The sequence below is a fragment of the Rhinopithecus bieti genome, unplaced genomic scaffold (genome assembly GCF_001698545.2).
Source record: "Rhinopithecus bieti isolate Rb0 unplaced genomic scaffold, ASM169854v2 scaffold_18688, whole genome shotgun sequence".
Taxonomy (NCBI): Eukaryota; Metazoa; Chordata; class Mammalia; order Primates; family Cercopithecidae; genus Rhinopithecus; species Rhinopithecus bieti.
This window is the reverse complement of record NW_016809492.1, coordinates 1,261,591-1,284,742: the sequence shown is the minus strand read 5'-3', so window position 1 is coordinate 1,284,742 and position 23,152 is coordinate 1,261,591. Positions and strand designations below refer to the sequence as shown.

The window sequence follows — 23,152 nt, the reverse complement described above, 5'->3', positions numbered from 1 at the left end:
TACTTATTGAGCAATTCAAAGAATGGGAAAACAGAGATAAAAGATACAGTACTAGGTCTTAATGAACGTCAATCCAGTGAGTACATCAAAACATATATATAACACAGTGTGATACATAAAATGCTCAAATATAATAAATAACATTATTAAGCATCTTCTTTTTTTTTTTCAAAGGTGCTATTATAACCCTAAATAGAGATTCTAAAACCACCCACAAGAATCAGGAAAGGATATTTGGGGAAGTTAAGGAGGACAAATTTGGGTAAAGAATGAATACAAAACAAATAGCCACGTAAATTCAACTAGTAACTGTGTTCAAAGAATATTTAACATTAAATGCAAACCACAGAGGCTGAACAAACCTGTTATATTCAGGGAAACAAGGGACAGCCATAAGTGTCACTTGGGGATGTACCAAGATGGCAAGAACCAACTGGGGTTACAGTTTGAGATTTACAAAGAGCAAAGTGGTTGAAGAATTTTAAGTACTAAATGGACATGACTAGATACATCTAACATTAAGATCACTATGGAAGCAGTATGAATATTAAATGGAAATCAGACACTAATAGAAGACTAATATAGTAATCAGGATGAGAAAGCTAAGGGTATGAAACAAGAATACAGAAACAATCAGATTAGAACAGGAGTCAACAAACTATGCTCATGGGACAAATCTGGTTCACTGCTTGTTTTTGCTAATAAAGTATTAATGGAACACAACCAAGCTCATTTATTTACATATTGTCTCTGGCTGTTTTCCTGCTACAATAGCAGAGTTCAGTAGTTACAAATGAAACTAAATGGCCTACAAAATCTAAACTAATTTACTATCCGTCTCTTCGCGAAAAGTTTGCTGGTCCTTAGATGAGCTGATTTCCAAGTTTCCCAGTTGAATAGTGGTGCTCCACAGCAGCTAACAAACACAGGAGAAGATATATTTGACAATTCTCTTTTTTAATATTCTGAGTTACAGAGTCATTAGGAGGGTCTCATGGAATAATGTGGATGATACTAAGAATGAGCTTGCTCGATATACATTCCGGCTTCCTTTTAGTATGTGTTTGCTGTAAAAGGGTCTAGATATGACTAATATTCCATTAACTCTAAGAACTTGTTGGACATTTAGATGGCAGAGGCTGTACTTTTCCTACTTCTGTTGTTTTCCCTGCCAAGCTTGGTCATAGAGGTGTTTGGATTTCTCCTACCGGCTCTAATGGGGCCTGGTGTATAGTCCCTAGCATTATGAGTGCCAAAAGGCAGAACAGAGGACATCCATTTTGCTGATCTAGATCCTGTCAGAGGAAATATGGCTCTGAAGCTATCAAATGCAATGAAGGTTATATAAAAAACCAGTAGGCAGTTTTCTGACATGGAGGAAGCAATACCTGCCCAACTTGTCCAATTCTGCACAGTTCAGTAGTTCTGAGAAGTTCAGATCTTCCTCTTGAGCCCTCCCAACCATATCCTATAATAAATCCCTATCTACTAAAACTTTTTGCTAAAGTAAGTTCTGTTTTCTATAAGCAAATTTTAACCAATACAACCATTCTGCAGGCAGGGCAGGCAGCTATAAAGATTTGGTGTTTACAAAAGAGATCTTGGATGCAGAGTGAGATTTTAAAGTTATCAGCAAATGGGAATGTACGAGATCATCAAGGAAAAGCATTTTAAGTGGTCACAAAGATAGACAGAATACAAAGATTAAGGAAGTAAGCAGAAATTATTACAACTATGAAGAAACCAAAAAGCAATGTCAAGAGAAGAAAAACAAAAAAAAAGAAAACAGGAGAGAATGAGATAAGGAAACTAAGAGAAGAAAGGCTGTCAAGAAGTTGAAATGGCTACCAAAGTCAAAATTTGAAAAAGAAAAAAAAAGTCCTTTGGGAAACTGGGAGGTCACCCCAGTAGTCTACCGGGGTATAGACTTCAACAAATCTACTGAAAGTAGATTAGAAGCGACAATAGTGTGGACTGGGGACTATATGAGAAGTCAAGAAAAGGAGACAGTAAGAGCAGCTTATTCTTCCAAACAGTTTGACTACGAAGTAAACAGACTAGGAAATAGTTACATAATAAGATATAACTAAGTAAACAGTTAAACTTGAAGAATCCTTTTTCCTTTTAAGTGGGAGGAATTTTAGTATCTGTTTACTGCTAATAAAAAGGAAAAGGTTGAAGATTCAGATAAGCCAAAGAGCAAAGTAAAGAAGCAGGGCAGAAAGGATGGTGTGGAATTAGCCTTAAATAGGAAGGTTAGAGATCTGATGGAGTTGTATTCTTAAGAATGAACTTGGCATGAAGTCAAAAACATGCATGCCCTGTGATCTTGATTTTCTTTGTAAGGAGTGTGACAAGATCATCTCATGACAATGAGACAGAACACACTGGAGGTTTACAGTGAATTAAAAAAATCTGAAACAACCATCTGTGAAATGGAAGAGGGAACTGGACATAATAAAAAAGTAATTGAGGCCAGGCACGGTGGGGGGTTCCAAGATGGCCGAATAGGAACAGCTCCAGGCTACAGCTCCCAGTGTGAGCGCCACAGAAGACAGGTGATTTCTGCATTTCAAACTGAGGTACTGGGTTCATCTCACTGGGGCATGTCGGAAAGTGGGTGCAGGACAGTGGGTGCAGTCCACCGAGTGAGAGGCGAAGCAGGGCGAGACATCACCTCACCCGGGAAGTGCAAGGGGTAAGGGAATTCCCTTTCCTAGCCAAGGGAAATCCTGACACACAGCACCTGGAAAATCGGGTCACCCCCACATTAATACTGCACTTTTCCAAAGGTCTTAGCAAACAGCACACCAGGAGATTATATCCCGAGACTGGCTCAGAGGGTCCCACACCCACGGGGCCTCCCTCATTGCTAGCACAGCAGTCTGAGATCTAACTGCAAGGCGGCAGTGAGGCTGGTGGAGGGGCACCCGCCATTGCTGAGGCTTGCGTAGGTAAACAAAGCAGCCAGGAAGCTCGAACTGGGTGGAGCCCACCACAGCTCAAGGAGGCCTGCCTGCCACTGTAGACTCCACCTCTAGGGACGGGGCATAGCTAAACAAAAAGCAGCAGAAACCTCTGCAGATGTAAATGTCCCTGTCTGACAGCTTTGAAGAGACTAGTGGTTCTCCCAGCATGCAGTTTGAGATCTGAGAACAGACAGACTGCCTCAAGTGGGTTCCTGACCCCCGAGTGGCCTAAGTGGGAGGCACCCCCAAGTAGGGGCAGACTGACACCTCAGCACAGCTGGGAATGTCCGCCTCGAGACCAAGCTTCGCAGAGGAATGATCAAGGGCCCCAGCAACAGTTTGCTGTTCTGGCAATATTCACTATCTGGCAAGACCTGGCTGCTGATACCCAGGGCAGACAGGGTCTAGAGTGGACCTTGAGCCCAAAACTCAACAAACCATGCAAGTTGAGGGTCCTGTTAGAAGGAAATTTAACAAGCCAGAAAGGACATCCCACACCCAAAACCCCATCCCCTGTAACGTCACCATCGTCAAGACCAAAGGTAGATAAAACCACAAAGATGGGGAAAAAAACAGAGCAGAAAAGCTGAAAATTCTAAAAATCAGAGTGGCCTCTCCCCCTCCCAAAGGAACGCAGTTCGCTCGCCAGGCAATGAACAAAGCTGGACGGAGAATGATCTTTGATGAATTGTGAGAAGAAGGCATCAGATGATACAAACTTCTCAAATCGTAAAAAAGGAGGAAGTTTTGAAACCCATTGGCAAAGACGCTAAAAACCTTGAAAAAAGATTAGATGTATGGCTAAACTAAAATAACCAATGAGAGAAGCTCCTTAAATGACCTGATAGTGCCTGAAACATGGCAGACAGAATAGCGCTGAGCAAATGCACAAGCTTCAGTAACTGATTTGATCAAGCTGGAATGAAAGGGTATCTAAAGTGATTGAAAGATCAATGAATGAAATGAAGTGAGAAGAGAAGTTTAGAGAAAAAAGAAATGAACCAAAGCTCGCAAGAAATAACGGGATTATGTGAAAAGACAAATCTACGTCTGATTGGTATACTTGAAAGTGAGCAGGGAGAATGGAATGAAGTTTGGAAAACAACCTCTTCAGGATATTATTCCAGGAGAATTCCCGCAACCTAGGCAAGGGCAGGCGGCAACCATCAGGATTCAGGAAATAGACAGACACCACCCACAAAGATATCCTCGAGAAGAGCACTCCCAAGATGTATAATTGTCAGAATACGCAAAGTGTGAAATGAAGGAAAAATGTTAGGGGTAGCCAGAGACGAAAGGTTGGGTTACCCACAAACGGAGGCCCCGCATCCCAGACTAAGGCAGGGGGCAGATCTCTTGGCAGAAACTCTACAAGCCAGAAGACAGTGGGGACCATTATTCAAGCATCCTTAAAGAAAAGAAATTTTCAAAGCTCAGAATTTCATAATCAAGATAATCAAGTTCAAACTAAGTTTCATAAGTGAAGAAGAAGTAAATCCTTACAAAGAAGCAAATGCTGAGAGAAATTTTGTCCACGCAAACAACCTGCCTACAAGAGTCTTCCAAAAGAAGCCACTAAAGAAAAAAAAAAACATGGAAGGAACAACTGGTACCAGCCACTTGCAAAAACAGGCCAAAATGTAAAGAGCCATTGAAGTAGGAAGAAAGCTGCATCACTAACCGGAGGCAAAATAACAGGCTAACATCATAATCGACAGGATCAAATTTAACAGCATAACAGTATTAAACGCTTAAATGTAAATGGGCCTAAATGCTCCAGTTAAAGCAGCAGAACTGGCCAATTGGATAAAGAGTCCAAGACCCTATGCCAGTGTGCTGTATTCAGGAGATCCATCTCATGTGCAGAGACAGCAGCATAGGCCTCAAAATAAAGGGATGGAGGAAGATCTACCAAGCCCAAATGGAAAACAAAAAAAAGGAAAAGGGGTTGCCAATCCCTAGTCTGCTGATAAAAGCAGGACTTTAAACCAACCAAAGGATCAAAAGGAAGGACAAGAAGGCATTACATAATGTAAAAGGGACCAATTCAACAAGAAGAAAGGCTCAACTATCCTAAATATATATGCCCGCCGATAGCAGGAGGGCACGCCAGATTAATAAGCAAAGTTCCTTTAGAGACTTAACAAAAGAGACTTTAGACTCCTAACAGCAATAATAATGGGAGAGCTTTAACACGCCCAACTTGTCAACATCAGACAGATCAACAAAACAGAAAGTTTAAGCAAGGATTATCCAGAGAATTAAAATCAGCTTCTGCAAACCAGCGCAAGACGCTAAATAGACATCTACAGAACATTCCACCCCAATCAAAGCAGAATAATAATTTTCTTGCTCAGCAAGCCACATCGCAACTTTAATTTGCCAAAATTTGGACCACATAGTTTTTTTGGAAAGTAGAGCAACTTCCTCCACAAATGTAAAAGAAACAGAAATTATAACAAATGACTCTCAGACCAACAAAAGTGCAATCAAACTTAGAACTCAAGGAATTAAGAAAACTCAATCAAAACTGCTGCAACTTTAACTGGAAACTTGAACAACCTGCTTCGGCTGAAATGACTACTGGGTACAAATAAACGAAAATTTGAAGGCAGAAATAAAGGTGTTTTCCTTTTTGAAACCACGAGAAAGAATAACAAAGCATACTAGAATCTCTGGGACACATTTTTTAAAGCAGTGTGTACAGGGAAATTTTTTTAATAGCAAACTAAATGCCCCACAAGAGAAAGGCAGGAAAATTCCTAAAATTGACACCTAAGCACCAACAATTAAAAGAACTAGAGGAAAGGCAACAGTAAAACATAATTTCAAAAGCAGCAGAAGAAAGAAATAACTAAGAATCAAGAAGCGAAAAGAATGAAGGAGATAGAGACACAAAAAACCCTTTTCGAGAAAATCAATGAATCCAAGAGGCGTGAATTTTTTTTTTGAAAAAGATTCAAGCAAAATTTAAAAGGCTTGCTAGCAAAACTAATAAAGAAGAAGAAAAGAGAGGACAGAATCAAATAGATTGCAATAAAAAAACGATAAAGGGGATATCAGCCACCGACCCCAACAGAAATACAACTAGCCATCAGAAGAAATACTTTATAACAAGTTCTAGCTCAAATTAAAGCTTAAGAAAACGCTAGAAGAAATGGATAAATTTCCTGGAGCATATACACCTCTGCGCTAAGACTTAAAATTAGGAAAAGAAGTTTGAGTCCCTGAACAACAATAACAAGGCCTCTGAAAATTGAGGGCAATTAATTAATATCCTACGCAAACGCAAAACAGTTCGCAGGAAAAACCCAGGGATCACAGCTAAATTTCCACCAGAGTACAAGGGGAGCTTGGGTACCATTCCTTTTCTGAAAACTATTTCCAATCAACAGAAAAAAAGAAGGGAAATCCCTCCCTTAAGCTCAGCTTTATGAAGGCGCAAGCTTTGCATCCTGATACCAAAGCCTGGGAAAGAAGAAACAAAAAAAAAGAGAAATTCTTAGAAGCCAATATGCCCTGATGAACATCCGATTGTTAAAAATCCTCAATAAAATAGCTGGGCAAAAGCGGAAATCCAGCGGCAGCATCAAAAAGCTTAATTTCACCATGATGCAAAGTGGGCTTCATCCCTTCAAAATGCAACACGTTCAAAACATACCAAATCAAATAAAATGTTAATCCAGCCATATTAAACAGAAACCAAAGAGCAAAAAACCACATGAAATTAACTCTCAAATTAGATTTGCAGAAAAGGCCTCTGACAAAATCAACAGCCCTTTCATGCTTAAAAAACTCTCAATAAAATTCAGTAAATTGATGAAAACCTATCTCAAAAATAATAAGAGCTATTACAACAATACCGCACAGCCAATATCATACTTAAAATGGCAAAACTGGAAGCATTCCGCTTTTGAAAACTTGGACAACCAGGATGCCGCTCTCCTCACCACTCCTTAATTCAACATAGTGTTGGAAGTTCCTGGCGAGGGGGCAATCAGGCAAGAAGAAAGAAAATAAAGGGTTATTCAATTAGGAAGAGATGGAAGTTCAAATTGTCCCTGTTTGCAGATGAACATTGAATTGGGACTATTGTTCCGTCTCAGGCCCAAATTACCTTAAGCTGATTAAGCAACTTCAGCAAAAGTCCTCAGGAATACAAAAAAATCAATGTGCAAAAATCAAACAAGCAATTCTTATACACCAGTAAACAGACAAACAAGAAGGTCCAAATCAATGAAGTTGAATTCGGCGCATTCACATTGGCTTCAAAAGAGAATAAAAAAATAGCCTAGGAATCGCAACTTACAAGGGATGTAAAGGACCTTCTTGAAGGAGAACCTTTTAACAAAGCCACTGCTGCAATGAAAATTAAGAAGGGAGCAGCAAAAAGCAAAATGGGAAGAATATACCAGATGTTTTCAAATGGATAGGAAGAATCAGATATCATGAAAATGGCCATACTGTCCCAAAGGTAATTTTACCCATTCAATGCCATTCGCCCATTCAAGCTCATGACTTTTCTTTTCACAGAATTTGGAAAAAACTAACTTTAGAAGGTTCATATGGAACCAAAAAAAGAGAGAGTAAAGGGCCCGCGGCATATGACAAGACAATCCTAAGTCAAAAAGAGCAAAGCTTGGGAGGGCATCCACTACCTGACTTTTCAAACTATAGCTAACAGGTTAACAGTAACCAAAACAGGCATGGTACTGTTAGCCAAAACAGACATTATAGACCAATGGAACAAACAGAGGGCCTGCAGAAATAACACCAACACATCTACAACCATCTGAATCTTTGACAACCCTGGAACAAAAACAAGAAATGGGGAAAGGATTTCCCTATTTTTTAATAAATGGTACTGGAAAAACTGGCTAGGCCATTATGTTTAGAAAGGCTTGAAACTGAATCCTTCCTACACGCTTATATGAAAGAATTAATTTTCAAAGATGGATTAGAGACTTAAAATGTTAGACTAAAACCAATAAAACCCTAGAAGAAAAACGGCTAGGCATAATACCATTCAGGACATAGAACATAGGCCAAAGGACTCTCATTTGTCTAAAACATCAAAAGCAATGGCCATAAAAGGCCGAAAATTGAACAAAATGGGATTTCTCAAATTAAACTAAAGAGATTCTTGGCACAAGCAAAGAACTACCAATCAGAGTGAAGCAGGCAACCTACAGAATGAGAAAAATTTTTGGGCAATCTACTATCTTGAACAAGGGCTTATATCCAGAATCTACAAAAGAAGCTCAAACAAATTACAAGAAAAACAAAAACAACCCCATCAAAAAAGTGGGGGCCAAAGAATATGAACAAGACACTTCTCAAAAGAAGAACATCTAATGGGCAGCCAACAGACATGAAAAAATGCCATGGCACTCGCCATCCAGGAAAGAAATGGCAAATCAAAACGCCATGAAGATGGCCATTTCTCAACACCAAGTTTTTAGAAATGGTGATCATGTTAAAAAGTCAGGAAACAATATGGTGCTGGAGAAGGATGTGGAAGAAAACAGGAAACAACTTTTTAAGCACTGTTGGTGGGACTACAAACTAGTTTTCCAACCCATTGGTTGGAAGACAGTGGGGTTGGTGATTCCTCAAGGAATTCTAAGAACTAGAAATAGCGCATTTTGCGGCGCCATCCCACAGCTGGATTATATAAACGCAAAAGGATTATTAAGTCATTGCTGGCTATAAAAGGACAAATGCAACACGTATGTTTTTTTATTACGGCAGCTATTGAACAATAAGGCAAAGATTGGAAGCCAACCCAAATGTCGCATTAATGACAGAGCTGGAATTAAGAAAAATGTGGCACCAAATATACACGCATGGAATACTATGCAAGTTCCAATCAAAAAAGGATGAGTTCATGTCCCTTTGTAGGGAACATGGATTGCCAGCTGGAAAATCATCAATTCTCAGCAAACTATCGGGCAAGAATGCAGAAAAACCAAACACGCACAATGTTTGCTCACTTATTAGGTGGGAATTGAAGCAATGAAGCAACACTTTGGACACAGGAGGGGAAACATCACACAACTGGGGGGGCCTGTCGTCGGGGTTGGGGAGTGGGAAAGGGATAGGCATTAGGAGATATACCTTAATTGTAAATGACCCAGTTTTAATGGCCGCAGCAACACCGCAACATGGCACATGTAATACAATATGTAACAAACCTTGGCAAGTTTGTCCAGCATGTATTTCCCTAAAGAACCTTAAAGTATAATAAAAAATTAAAACAATAAAGATGTAATAACCTACAAAAAAAAGTAATTGAAACCCAGCTGCATCGCAGAATCATAAATTTTGGTTACATCAATCTTACAGTTGTCTGTTTTGTTTTGTTTTGTTTTTGTTTTTTAAGAGCAATGACAAGCCTAGGCATAGAAGTAAAATAGGGATAAATGTTGCATGGTCCACAGATGGCATTTTGCTGTGCAGGAGTAGTAGAAAGGCAAGGGTGAGAGAATTTGAGGGTATCATCGAGAGCAGTGGTTCTTGGTACCAGATCTACTGAATCAGAAATTCTGGGTATTGGGCTCAGCTGTCTGTGTTTAACCAGTCCTCCCATCAATTCTGATGCATGGTGAAGTTTGAGAATCATTAGTTAGGTGAATAGTTGAAGAGACACATCTTTGATCAATTTAATATAAAAAAATAAGTAGAGTCAGAGAAGGGGACAGATACGAGGTTGACAGAGTAGAAAACCATCGAGTAGTAAAGGCATTTATGCTATAGATGACTTAACGGACTGATGGTTTTGTTTTGTTTTGTTTTTGAGATGGAGTTTTGCTCTTGTTGCGCAGGCTGGAGGGCAATGGCAAGATCTCGGCTCCCCACAACCTCTGGCTCCCAGATTTAAGCAATTTTCCTGCCTCAGCCTCCCGAGTAGCTGGGATTACAGGAGTGCACCACAACGCCTGGCTAATTTTGTATTTTTAGTAGAGATGGGGTTTCTCCATGTTGGTTAGGCTGGTCTCGAACTCCCAACCTTAGGTGATCTGCCTGCCTCGGCCTCCCAAAGTGCTGGGATTACAGATGTGAGCCACTGTGCCCGGCCAAGAGATTGATGTTTTAGGTTAATAAAAGAATTATGAGTTATAATGGGAACAAGGGAGTGGGAGGGCAGAAAAAATAGGAATCTACAGTCAAAGGAAGAGACACTGGAGACTTAGACCAAATGCTAATGACAATATTCAACGTTAATAAGGAGGGAAAGATACTGAAATAGGATGGAAGGGAAGGGCACTAGACTCAAGTTTGGGCTAGCAGATGTCAAACTACTGTGAGCCCAATGTATGAGAATAACCATCTCCATAGGTATTGGTAACATCCACGATGATGGGATTTAGAATGGAGAGAAAACAGTACTGCTGAAGTCCTAGAGATGGCAGACACAAAAGGATTAGGAGATAAAAGCAACCATATGAGGAAGATGACAATATGTTATAGAAAATAAATCCCCTGTATAAAATCCCAAAAAAAAGGCATAATTCATATAGGATGGAGGACTACAAAGTCAAACCCAGAGGCCACTTCTTTAGGAAGGCAACTGCCCTTTCTTCTTTTGAAATTCAGGGCAAAATGTTTGATTAATAGAGTTATCTTTTCCTTCTCTTTTGAGGATCTAAAACAAGATATCTTCTCTTATTTAATGTAGAGAAATACTCTATTTTTTTTTTAACAGTGTAAGAGTTCCATCCTTATACGGAGACCTAGAGTTAAAACATAATTGACCAAACAACTAAAAGTAATCTCTAATGTTAGAAGTTAGAATAATAATTATCTTTGGGGAAGACAGAAGAGAGCAAAAATTGTGAGAGAGGGCAAAGAAATTCTAGGAGTACTGGTAATGTCCCATTTCTGACCTGGGTTTTGATTTCACGGGTATGTTCACACTGTGGTATTCATTCTATATGAAAGTTTATGATTTGTCCACTTTTCATTTTGCATATGATATTCAATTTTAAAAGAATAACTACCTGATTCAGTTATATTTTTAAAATTACAACTATTTAGGAATCAGAAGTCAAGTACCTTCCTGATTTAGAGGCTACTTAAAGAACAGCACATTAATAACATTATTTCTCCCCAATAGAAACGCACAAAATGAAATTCCTGGTTTAGAAGATATGAAAAAACTCTAAGTATTAATAATTATTTTGGAGCCCAATACGAATGGAGAAAATACCTGGGTATAATACAAGGGTAGATTTAAGATCTAATTCTAAGTTGTTGAATCTAATACATCAATACCTTTGAATTTCTTCTAATTCAGAAAATTAAGCAACAGGAAAATGATACCTTAGGAGAAATGTCAAGTCAAAAATTTTTTAAATTATGGCATAATGATTAAGATTGAAAAGTTCTGGGACTAGAGTGATTAAAATTTGAATCCAAACTAATTTACTAGCTATGTGATTTTCAACAACTTATTTAAGTTCTGTTCCTTCAACTGTAAAATAAATTAACAATAATACCAATCTTACTGGGTTGTTGAAAGGCTTAAATGAGGAACCACGCTTTAGATAAAGCAGGCATCGTCAGCTATCTATCTATCTATATATGCACATCATAAAAAATACATTTCATGTTATATACATTATACATTAGAAACATTAGGTCTATTTTTAAATTAAATATACTGAACATATATTAAAATTTCCCTTAACTATGACCTATTCTCTGATTTAAATTGTAGACATACTTTCTCAGTGATAAAATGAAGACATACATTACTTTTTTGAACTCAAAGTCAAAATGTTCACCTCTATTATGACACATTTTCACATTTAAAAGTCTTATTTTATTACCTGAGTCTCCAAACCCTGCTCTAGTAGGCGCTTAGCTTGATTTTCCACTTCAAGTCGGGCTCTTGCAATAAAAAGTAGGTCATTTTCTATCACTTCTACTCCAGAAAGATCTATTCCTTGAGAAAGATAATCTGTTTAAAACAAAAACACACACATTCAAATATTTCAATACTGAATAAATATCAAGGTATTAAAATACATATAACTTCTCAAAAAAAAAAAAGGCTATTAAACAGGGTTGCCTTTCAAAATCCATATTTTAAAAAATACAGTTTCCCAAATATTTTCTATTTAATAAGTAATTTATGCTGGAGTTAAATGCTCCAAATAAGACAGATTTGGTAAGACAAGAATTGAAACGATGATTATTACAAGTTTAAGGAAATGTCAAGAGATCACATTTAAAAGTGTCAAATTTAGTATTTTAAAGTAAATAAATATTCTCATATTTTCAGAAAATTCTCAAGATGCAACTACAGTTTTTTTTGCTGCTGCTGTTGTTGTTTTTAAGAGATGAAGGAGTCTCAATACACTGCCCAGGCTGGAGTGTAGTGGACTGCCACACGTGTGATTATATTTCACTATAGTCTCAAGCTCCTGGGCTCTAGCAGTCCTCCCACCTTAGCCTCCCAAGTAGCTGGTACTACCAGTACCCGGCATCACGTCCAACTATTTTCTTTTTTTTTTTAAGACACAGGGTCTCACTATGTTGTTCAGGCTGGTCTCAAACTCCCGGCCTCAAGTGATCCTCCCATCTTGACCTCTTGAGTAGCTTGGCCCCAGTATTTTTAAAAGCAAAAAAGAGGCCTTCATCACACTGTATAACCACCACCAGCTCCCACCTCCCCAGTTATCCAAACCACATTTACAATCACTCACCTTAAGAAGTAACCAAACAACATGCCAGATTTGCAGTGCAAAGGGCTCTAACAGCTCGGAGGGAGAAAAGTCTATATCATTTTAGTTACTAACTATTCCACAAACCTGCTTTTCAGTAAGAGACATGTAGCAACAGAGAAAAAAAAAAAAAAAAGAAGAGAAATGTTGTAACAACCCCCAGTGTCTGCCCCTCACCACAGAAGAACAGAGGGATTATGATACTAAATTTTCCTCTCCCATTTATCTGATGCATACAATCACTATCAGTGGTACAAGTTTTTATACGTCTGCTCTTTGTCAAGCACATCTAAAGACTGGAGCCAAGAACAAAATGATGATGATGATTCTAATAACAATGACTAGCATTTTTAAAAATGTAGCATGTATAATACATTAAGCTAGATACAAGGTATATATTACTTTAATGCCTCTGTTACTTGTAATTTTCTAAACAAGCTTGCTAGAAATATCATCATACCTAGATGGAGATACTAAAACCCGAAGAATTTAAGCAATCTGAACAAATTCACTTGGCTAATAACTGGTAAAGCAGAATTTAAATCCTGGTCTTTCTGACACAGTCTTTTCAGTAGATAATCCCAGGCCAATCCGAAGAGCCTTGAAAGAAAAGAGCTTATATTCAAAGAGTGAGTATTCCCCCAATATTCTTCCAATTTGCTCACTGAAAGGGTAAAATGTAAAATCATAACAGATATAACTCTTCATAAAATTTGCCCAGGTTAGAACAAAGAAAGTATTAAATAACTAGTTTAACTTTTAAAAATATGTAAATTTTAAAATATATATATAATGCCAAACTTTGAAATATGGCAGCATTACTCACATCATGACAATTAAACCTTAATAAATGTGGAGTGCACGGCCAAAATTAACTTCCTAGCCACTTAATACAAATACCTGTTGGATCCCTTCATATACCACAACAATGTAGCAGGAAATGAAATTGATCTATTTAAGTATTTATCATCTCCTTAGGAGAAAACTATGAGACTAGTGCTTTTAGTGGAAAAGACATGATATTAATCATCTCTTGGTGTACTTAACATGAGAAAATTTTAATCTACTAGATTAAAGGGAGTTCAAGCACATCAGTCATTTCACTAGGCTTTCAATATTCTAGTCAATAGTACACATGGCTATCAGAATAAACATTTTGGTATATTCCAGTTTATTATAGTTGTCCTTCCATTCATGAACCTCTGGCTTCACACGGACTAACATGTTCTCCTATTTTGCAACAGAAAATGTCTTTACTGATTCCAAAATCCTCACTGTCCCTTCTTTTCTTTTCTTTCTTTTTTTTTTTTTTTTGAGACTCAGTCTTGTTCTGTTGCCAGGCTGGAATACAGTGGCACAATCTCAGCAAACTGCAACCTCTGCCCCCTGGGTTCAAAGTGATTCCCCTGCCTCAGCCTCCCGGGTAGCTGGGAATACAAGTGCGCGCCACCGTGCCTGGCTAATTTTTTGTATTTTACTAGAGATGGGGTTTCACCATGTTGGCCAGGATGGTCTTGATCTCCTGACCTCGTGATCCACCCGCCTCGGCCTCCCAAAGTGCTGGGATTACAGGCGTGAGCCACCGCGCCTATCCCACTGTCCCTTCTTTTACTAGTCTCCTCCTTTGTTTAAAAGAAAACAAAAAGAAGTACAACTATAGTTTGCTAAGAATTCAGCTATGCACTTATATTTCACAATAATGTTAGCACTAAATTATTTATTTAGAAGAAACCAGATGAATGAGGAAAGCATGTATGAAATTGGGTTGGTGCTGGAAGTTGAAAGAAATGAGGAGGGTAAATCTTCATGCTCCATAATGGGGAGTCAAAGAAGTTAAAAATTAAAAAGTATAAATATAAGCAGATTATTTACAGATATGGAGGCAAATACTAAAATAATTAGTTGAAAAAGACTGAAAAGTTTGCCTCTGAGAAAGAGTAAATGAGGCCAGGAAGAGAGCAGTCAGAGCATTGCCATTTTTAAAAAACCTTATAGAGCTATTTGAGCATATTACACATGTACAACTTTCATAATAAATAAAACTAAATTTTAAAAGTAAACAGAAGTTAAGAAAATAATACCAAAATTAAAATAAGGTGGCTAGCCTACTAAAAAAAAAAATCACATCCTCTAAATCAATGATTCTGCTTCTGGGAATAAATAATAATTTTTAAAAAGAAGAAAAAGGTGAATATATTTGAGCAGGAAGGCATTCATTACTGTGTTCATTGCAACAGTAACACATGTTGTTATATATAGGGATATAGGGATACATAGGGATATATGTACATGTGCACAAATGTATATATGTATATGTATACATATACACACACGTATGTATATATGTGTGTATATATAAATAGCAACATTGTAAGTTAGTAAAACCCAGTTTGGAAAACAATATGGGACTATCTGATAAGGTTTCATATATGTATCCCCCATGACCAAAATATTCCATTCCTAGGCACATACCACAGAGATGTTTTTATACATGTGTATCAGAAGACATGTACAAGAATGTTCATAGTAGCACTTTTAAAAACAAAGCTGAAAACCCAAATAACCATCAAAAAAAGAAAAAAAATGTGTAATATATTCATCCAAAGTACTACTATAGAGGAGTAAAAGTAAACAAATGACAGGTATATACATATGGTATAAATATCAATAACAATGAATCTCAATAACACGATGTTAAGGAACAAGAACAAGTTCTAGAAAACACGCACAGCAACAGGTAATTCATACTGAGAAATATAAGACTAAACAATATATTATTTGGGATACACAGAAACATTAACAACATTTGGAAAAATTAGCAAAAGTAGCAGATACTATGTTACTTTAATACACTAATTCTTAAATTTAATGGGCAGTATTATAACTTCTATATGTTAAAATGTGTTTTGCATTTGTATATTTTCCCATTAAATACTAAGTATGAACCAATGGCACAGAGTATAACACTTTTAGACAAGGACTTCACAACATTTACTGTAAGTGTATTTCATATGTTCCCCCATCAAAATAGACTGACCACGTCAAATAGACATGGATAATAAAGTAAGACAAGTCAGTTAAAATATATAATGTCTGGATGGGATTAACAGAAGATGGGACATTATAGAAAGAGCAGAATATATTACCTCAGGGAGAAGAGTTTAATGCAAAGATTATTAACTGGTAACTGCATAAAAGCTTTTAAGATAATACCATCTTCATTAAAGACATTTTAGAAGTCAGAGAAATGTTAGAAAGAGGGGAAATTATATAACCCCATAACACAGAGGCAATCACTGGCCAGTGGAGCACTGGAATTTGCACAGCAGTATCTCACAAATTCATGAATCTCCAAATTCTCAAGTAACAGAACAATAGCATATATCCTCCTCCTGGATATTTATGTGAGAAAGTGCAGAGAAAGGAAAAACTGATGTACAGGGTCTGGGCAGCTGGCTACAGTCACCAACAAAAGTGGCTCCCTCCTACACACCAACTTTATAAAGAGCACCATACAAATATATGTCTCAGAAGCAACCTTCAGATGTTTCTAAAATACTTAAAACCTTGATTGAGCTTAAAAGTAAATGTCTACCATATTCTTTTTAAATCCATCCTTTTAAAATTTTACCCATGAATTGTTTTGCTCTTATTATTCGTAGTTATACTTATTTACAATGTCTCCTTTATTAACTTAATGTTACATACATTTACCTACCCTAAAACAGTCCTTATAAAATATCAATTTTGACAGCTCCCAATATTTCATCAAACTAATGACCAAAATTTACTTAACCTTCAATTTAAGATGGAATATTTGTTATCACAAATGACTACTTTAAACATCCTTATAAAGATTTTCAATATCCAGAATTATTTTCTTGGGAGAGAATCAAAGACAATTACTGGATCAAAGTAACACTTTAGCTTCTTGATACAAATTATCAAACTACTTTTCAAAATGGCTATACTACTTTATATGCTTTTTCCAATAATCTATGGGTATAATTGAACCACAGATAGCACTGGATATTACCACTGTTTTTGAATATTATATATGCTTCTATAAGAAATATGTTCTTATTGATAGTCTAATCTGATTTTTTAAGTTATGAAGCTGAATACTGTTTACTAACTATATTTCCTCTTGAGAATTTCTATATAATTTTGATCCCTTTTGTCTTAAAAAACTTTGTATTAATTATATGATAATATTCCCTGTTTGCCTATATTTGCTATGAGTATTTTCCCAGTTTGTTGATTTTTAAGTTATTTGTTTACATATTATTTGAGGTCATTCTCAGAACACAATCATAAAATTATCTAAAAAGCTCCACATACTTGATTCTTCATCACATCCCTGACTGATTAAGAAATTCAGACTAAAGTCTGGCTTTTACAAAAGCAAATATCAAAATATAAAATTGTGGTTTATAGAGGGTTATCTAGAAGACTTATGAACAGTAATCTAGAAAGAAGCTTTTTTCTGATCCGTTCAACAAATTTTGTATCTTTGAAATTAAATTGTATTGCAAAGATTAAGACTTATCACAACAACCACATTTGAACTGTTTCTGAAGCATCAATCTTCTTGGCTACAATCATTATCAGATATTCTACAAAGAACATAGCTACTAGAGAATACTGAGATAAATAACAAATTTAAATTAAGACAAAACAAAACAAACAACCATTAAATAACACCAAACAACGTGAATGTTGTAGGGTTATAATACAGAAGTAATTTATCCAATCAAAAATGAGATTTGGGCTTTCCACATACTGAATAATGTTCCAGAAGTCACTTAAATCTAAAGTAGTCCAGTTTTTTAAAAATTGCTTTAAAGATACATCCACACACAGACACATAAACATACACAGAGTCATGGCTTTTTTTTTAAGTTTCATAAAAGAAACCTTAGAGAACACAGAAGTTAGAGAAAAAGTCATCCAAAATTCCAAGGACAACTACATATACATTTGATTTTCAGTTCATTATTCTAGATGCAAATAGTGTTTTATTTTTATATTTGTATATTTAGTTTTGCTTTGTTTTGTTTTGTTTTGTCTGAAATGGAGTCTTGCTCTGGTCACTCCAAGCTGGAGTACAGTGGCACAATCTCTGCTCACCGCAACCTCCGCCTCCAGGGTTCAAGCGATTCTGCTGCCTCAGCCTCCTGAGTAGCTGGGATTACAGATGCATGCCACCATGTCCAGCTAATTGTTGTATTTTTAGTAGAGACAGGGTTTCACCATGTTGGCCAGGGTGGTCTTGAACTCCTGAACTCAGGTGATCTGCCTGCCTATATTTGGAATACTTTAATCATATTTAAGTAGATATCTTAAATCTTATGATAAAACATGTCTTTGAAGAAAATATTTTAAAGACAATTTTCACATATAATTGCAGAGTATTGCTAATAACGTGTAATATAATTGAAAACACAATAAAATAAAATCATAAGACAAAATTTTAAAGTCGTATTTGCACAAAACGCAAATGGCTTATAAAGAACAGAGAACATAATAATGTGGGCTTAAAATGTGTAAGATTTTAATACATGATAGCCTAAATTAGACGAACAGAAAATTATAAATAAAAGCTTCTCACAATATATAAAACCAATAATTGAAAAAAATTTAACGAATATAATGCTTATTCCAACTAAAATAATTTCTTAACCTTTAAAAAATGAACAAATTACAAAAAATATTTTACCACCGATTTTTTTTTTCTAATAGTAAAAATAAAATCAAAAGAAAAAGAGAATGGAGGAAGTATGTGTATCAAATGAAATAGAGAAAGGCATATCATCAAAAACACATAAAAAATTTATTTATTTATTTATTTTTTTGAGATGGAGTTTCCCTCTTGTCGGAGTGCAAAGGCGCACTCACAGCTCACTGCAACCTCCACCTCCCAGGTTCAAGCGATTCTCCTGTCTCAGCGTCCCAAGGAGCTGGGATTACAGGCATCTACCACCATGGCCAGGTAATTTTTGTATTTTTTGTAGAGACGGGGTTTCACGTTGTTGACCATGGCTAGTCTCGAACTCCTGACCTCACGTGATCCGTCCGCCTCGGACTCCCAAAGTGCTGGGATTACAGGTATGAGCCACTGTGCCTGACCAAGAGTTTATAGTTTTAAATGGGAAGATAACCAAAGGCTATTAAATAACAAGTTCATATAACAGGATAACCATAAGTCTGTATTTGAAAACCTATTAAACCTTTTTAATAATCTTTGAAATTAATCTTTCCATAAAATGAAATAGTAAATATTCACTGAAACATCTTCAAAATATGTAAAAATGCATTTTAATTAAGAGTTATTTCTTACAAAAATTTTACAGAAAACAGGTACATCTTTTCAGAGACCAAGTATTACATGATAGAAAGATACAGAACTAGAAATGAGAACACCTGTGCTTTAATTATGTTCAATTCTATCACCTGAGAAAAATCACTAAACTTTTCTGAGACTCAAACAGTGAAGATTAAAAAACCTATGTTGCTAAACAAGTAGGGTTATGCGGATCAAGTAAGACAATATGCATGAAGCATGTTTTGTAAACCATAAACAACATGTAAGTTATTATTAGTTATTATTTTCATAATAGGATATTATTCTTTTGATGGGGATACGGAGAAAGAGGACCCAGAAGAACATGTAGAGATCGTCTTAAGGAGTTCAGGTATTACTGAAAACAAACACAGGTTAAAATTTGTTTGTTTTTTTTTGAGACGGAGTCTTGCTCTATCGCTCAGGCTGGAGTGCAATGGCGTGATCTTGGCTCACTGCAACCTCCGCCTTCCGGGTTCAAGCGATTCTTCTGCCTCAGCCTCCCAAGTAGCTGGGACTACAGGTGTGTGCAACCACACCTGCCTAATTTTTTTGTATTTTTAGTAGAGATGGGGTTTCACTATGTTAGTCAGGATGGTCTCGATCTCCTGACCTCGTGATCCGCCTGTCTCGGCATCCCAAAATGCTGGGATTACAGGCGTGAGCCACCGCGCCCAGCCTAAACTTTGTATTTTTCTGACTAGTATTAATTGATACCATCACATAAACTATGCACACAGTAGCCTCAGGCTTAAGTAAACCCCTTTAGCTGAATCTTTATATTTCAAGTCTAAAGCACTTCTCAGGGCATGTTCATCTTTCTTGCTCTTCAAAGTTTCATGGAAATTTAGAATCAAAAGTCTTACTTCTTTTCTGTGTCTCTCACAAAAGGGGGAAGGAAAATATCTTACTATAAAAAATGAGAATTAGTTTTCCTTTCCTAAGCATCACTCTGTGTCTGTTTTTGCTACCACAAAAAATTGCTCAGAGCCAATGGAAAGAAAATACATCGTCTATCTGTTCCTCTGGGCACCATTTTTCCTTTTTTCCTGACTTTCTAACTGTGGTACTTTTGATATGATATTATAGCTTAGAAACATGAATTTAAATGAAACCTCATCCCCGCATCGTCAACAGAAAGACATTTCAGGTCCTTTATTTAATGCCTACCTTCCAATCAGTACCTAGCTAGAAATAACTGTCAATATCTCTCCTTAGATGTCCCAGTTTACGTAAAATCAGCAGGGATATATAAACAATGACCACCACCATAAACTAAGGGTCTAATTGACATCTACAGAGCACTCCACCAAGCAAAAACAGAATACAAATTCTGTTCAACTACACATAGAACATTATCCAATACAGACCATGTTCTGGGTCACAAAGTAAACTTTATAAATGTAAAAGAACTGAAATAATACAAAGTATGTTCTTTGGCCAGGCACAGTGGCTCATGCCTGTAATCCCAGCACTTTGGGAGGCCAAGGTAGGCCAATCACTTGAGGTCAGGAGTTCAAGACCAGACTGGCCAACGTGGTGAAACCCCATCTCTACAAAAATACAAAAAATAAGCCACACGTAGTGGCGGGTGAAGCGGAAGCAGGAGAATCGCTTGAACCAGAGGGCGGGGGATGGGAAGGTTGCAGTGAGCTGAGATTGTGCCACTGTACTCCAGACTAGGAGACAGAAGGAAACTCCGTCTCAAAACAAAAAAAAAAAAAAAATTGTTCTTTGATCATAATGGAATCAAATTAGGAAATTTTCTAAATCTTGAAAATTAGTACATTTTTAAACAATCAAGGGATCACAAAGGATCTCTGAGAAATTTTAATTTTGAATTGAGTGAAAATGAAAATACAAAATCAAAATCTGTAAGATGCAACCAACGCAGCAGTTCAGAAGGAATTTAATAATATTAAGTCTGTTTTTAGAAGAAAAAAATTTGTTATTAGAAAAAGGTCTCAAATCAATAACACAAACTCCTGTCTCAAAAAACTACAAAAAAAGGTAAAATAAATCCAAAGTTAGAACAGAATAAAGAAGAAGAAATCAATGAAATTGAAAACAGGAAAAGAGAGAAAAATCAAACCAAAAGTTGACTCTTTGAAAACATAATAAAATTTGTAATCTCCTAGTAACACCAACAAAGAGGAAAAGGAGGAAAACAAACTACTAATTATATAATAATATTCACTGTTTGCCTATCATATTTGCTATTTTCCCAGTTTGTTGATTTTAAGTTATTTGTTTACATATTATTTCTTGAGGCCAACATGGTGAAACCCTGTCTCTACTACTAAAACTATAAAAATTAGCCAGACATGGTGGCATGCACCTGTAATCCAAGCTACTCAGGAGGCTGAGGCAGCAGAATCGCTTGAACTCTGGAGCAGAGGTTGCAGTGAGCTGAGATTGTGCCACTGTACTTCAGCCTGGGGTGACCAGAGCAAGACTCCATTTCAGACAAAGTGAAATAAAACTAAAAATACAAATAAATAAAAATAAAACACTATTTGCATCTAGAATAATGAACTGAAAATCAAATGTATATGTAGTTGTCCTTGGAGTTTTTGATGACCTTTTCTTCTCTAACTTCTGTGTTCTCTAAGGTTTCTTTAATGAAACTTTAAAAAAAAAAAAAAAGCCATGACTCTGTGTATGTTCATGTGTCTGTGTGTGGATATATCTTTAAAGCAATTTTTTAAAAACTGGACTACCTTAGATTTAAGTGACTTCTGGAACATTATTCTCTTTGACTTCTGGAACATTATTCAGTATGTGGAAAGCCCAAATCTCATTTTTGATTGGATAAATTACTTCTGTCAATATTATAACCCTTATAACCATACAACATTCATGTTGTTCGGTGTTATTTGATGGTTGTTTGTTTTGTTTTGTCTTAATTTAAATTTGTTATTTATCTCAGTATTCTCTAGTAGCTATGTTCTTTGTAGAATATCTGATAATGATTGTAGTCAAGAAGATTGATGCTTCAGAAACAGTTCAAATGTGGTTGTTGTGATAAGTCTTAATCTTTGCAATACAATTTAATTTCAAAGATACAAAATTTGTTGAATGGACCAAAAAAAGGCATCTTTCCTCTCCAGATTACTGTTCATAAGTCTTCCAGATAATCCTCTATAAACCACAATTTTATATTTTGATATTTGCTTTTGTAAAAGCCAGACTTTAGTCTGAATTTCTTAATCAGGCAGGGATGTGATGAAGAATCAAGTGTATCAGTAACAGGAATTAAAAAGAGGATATCACTATGGACCTCATAGGCGTATCACAGTGGAAAACGATGAATAGTTGAACAACTTAGCAAAACGACCAGAGCTAATACAAGATTATCTGAATCGATCTATAACATTAAGGGAACTGAATTTGTAGTTTAAAACGTTCTGAATAAGAAATCTACAGGCCCAGATGTTTTCATTATCACTGAAAAAAAGAAATCAATTCCATACAATAAGAGAGGGAACACTTCCCAAAACAAGGGAAAAAAAGAATGCTACAGAACATTCTCTCAAGAGATATACACGAAAATCTTCAAAACACTAGAAAATCTGATTACCGTAATACAAAAACCGAAGACGTTACAAAAAATAAATTAAAAAAATTAAAAACCTACAAAATAATCTCCTCAGGAGCAGAAATGCAAAAATACCAAGAAAATATTAGTAAACAGAATCTTGCAACACATGAAAAGAATAATATGCCATGACTATGAGGAATTTCTTCTGGGAACACGAGGAAGATATACACTGATAATTTAGAGATGTTTACTATGAACCCTATAACAACAGAGTAAGAGTTTATAGCTAACAAGTCAACAAATGAGGTAAAACTTAAAAATAATGAAAAGAATGCGAGAAACAATGAACAGATGACACAGATAGCAAAACCTTTCCAGAAAATGCAAGGTAGAATGTAGGTTAGTGAGACTGAGCGTGGTGGCTCACGCCCGTAATGCTGACACTTCTGGAAGCTGAGGCTGACGGACTGCCTGAGCTCACGAGTTTGAGACCAGCCTGGGCAACATCATGAAACCCCGTCTCTACTTAAATACAAAAAATTAGCTGGGTGTGGTGGTGCGTGCCTGTAGT

General features: G+C 36.4%; 1 protein-coding gene across 1 annotated transcript in view; it reads right to left on the bottom strand.

Annotated features, from left to right (window-relative positions):
• Nucleotides 1–23,152, bottom strand: part of COG5 (component of oligomeric golgi complex 5) — a 375,408-nt gene that overhangs the window by 210,401 nt on the left and 141,855 nt on the right. Inside the window, exon 7 of the mRNA XM_017889562.1 lies at nucleotides 11,801–11,931. Coding sequence (XP_017745051.1) covers nucleotides 11,801–11,931 — 131 coding nt within the window. The remainder of the gene's footprint in view (nucleotides 1–11,800; nucleotides 11,932–23,152) is intronic.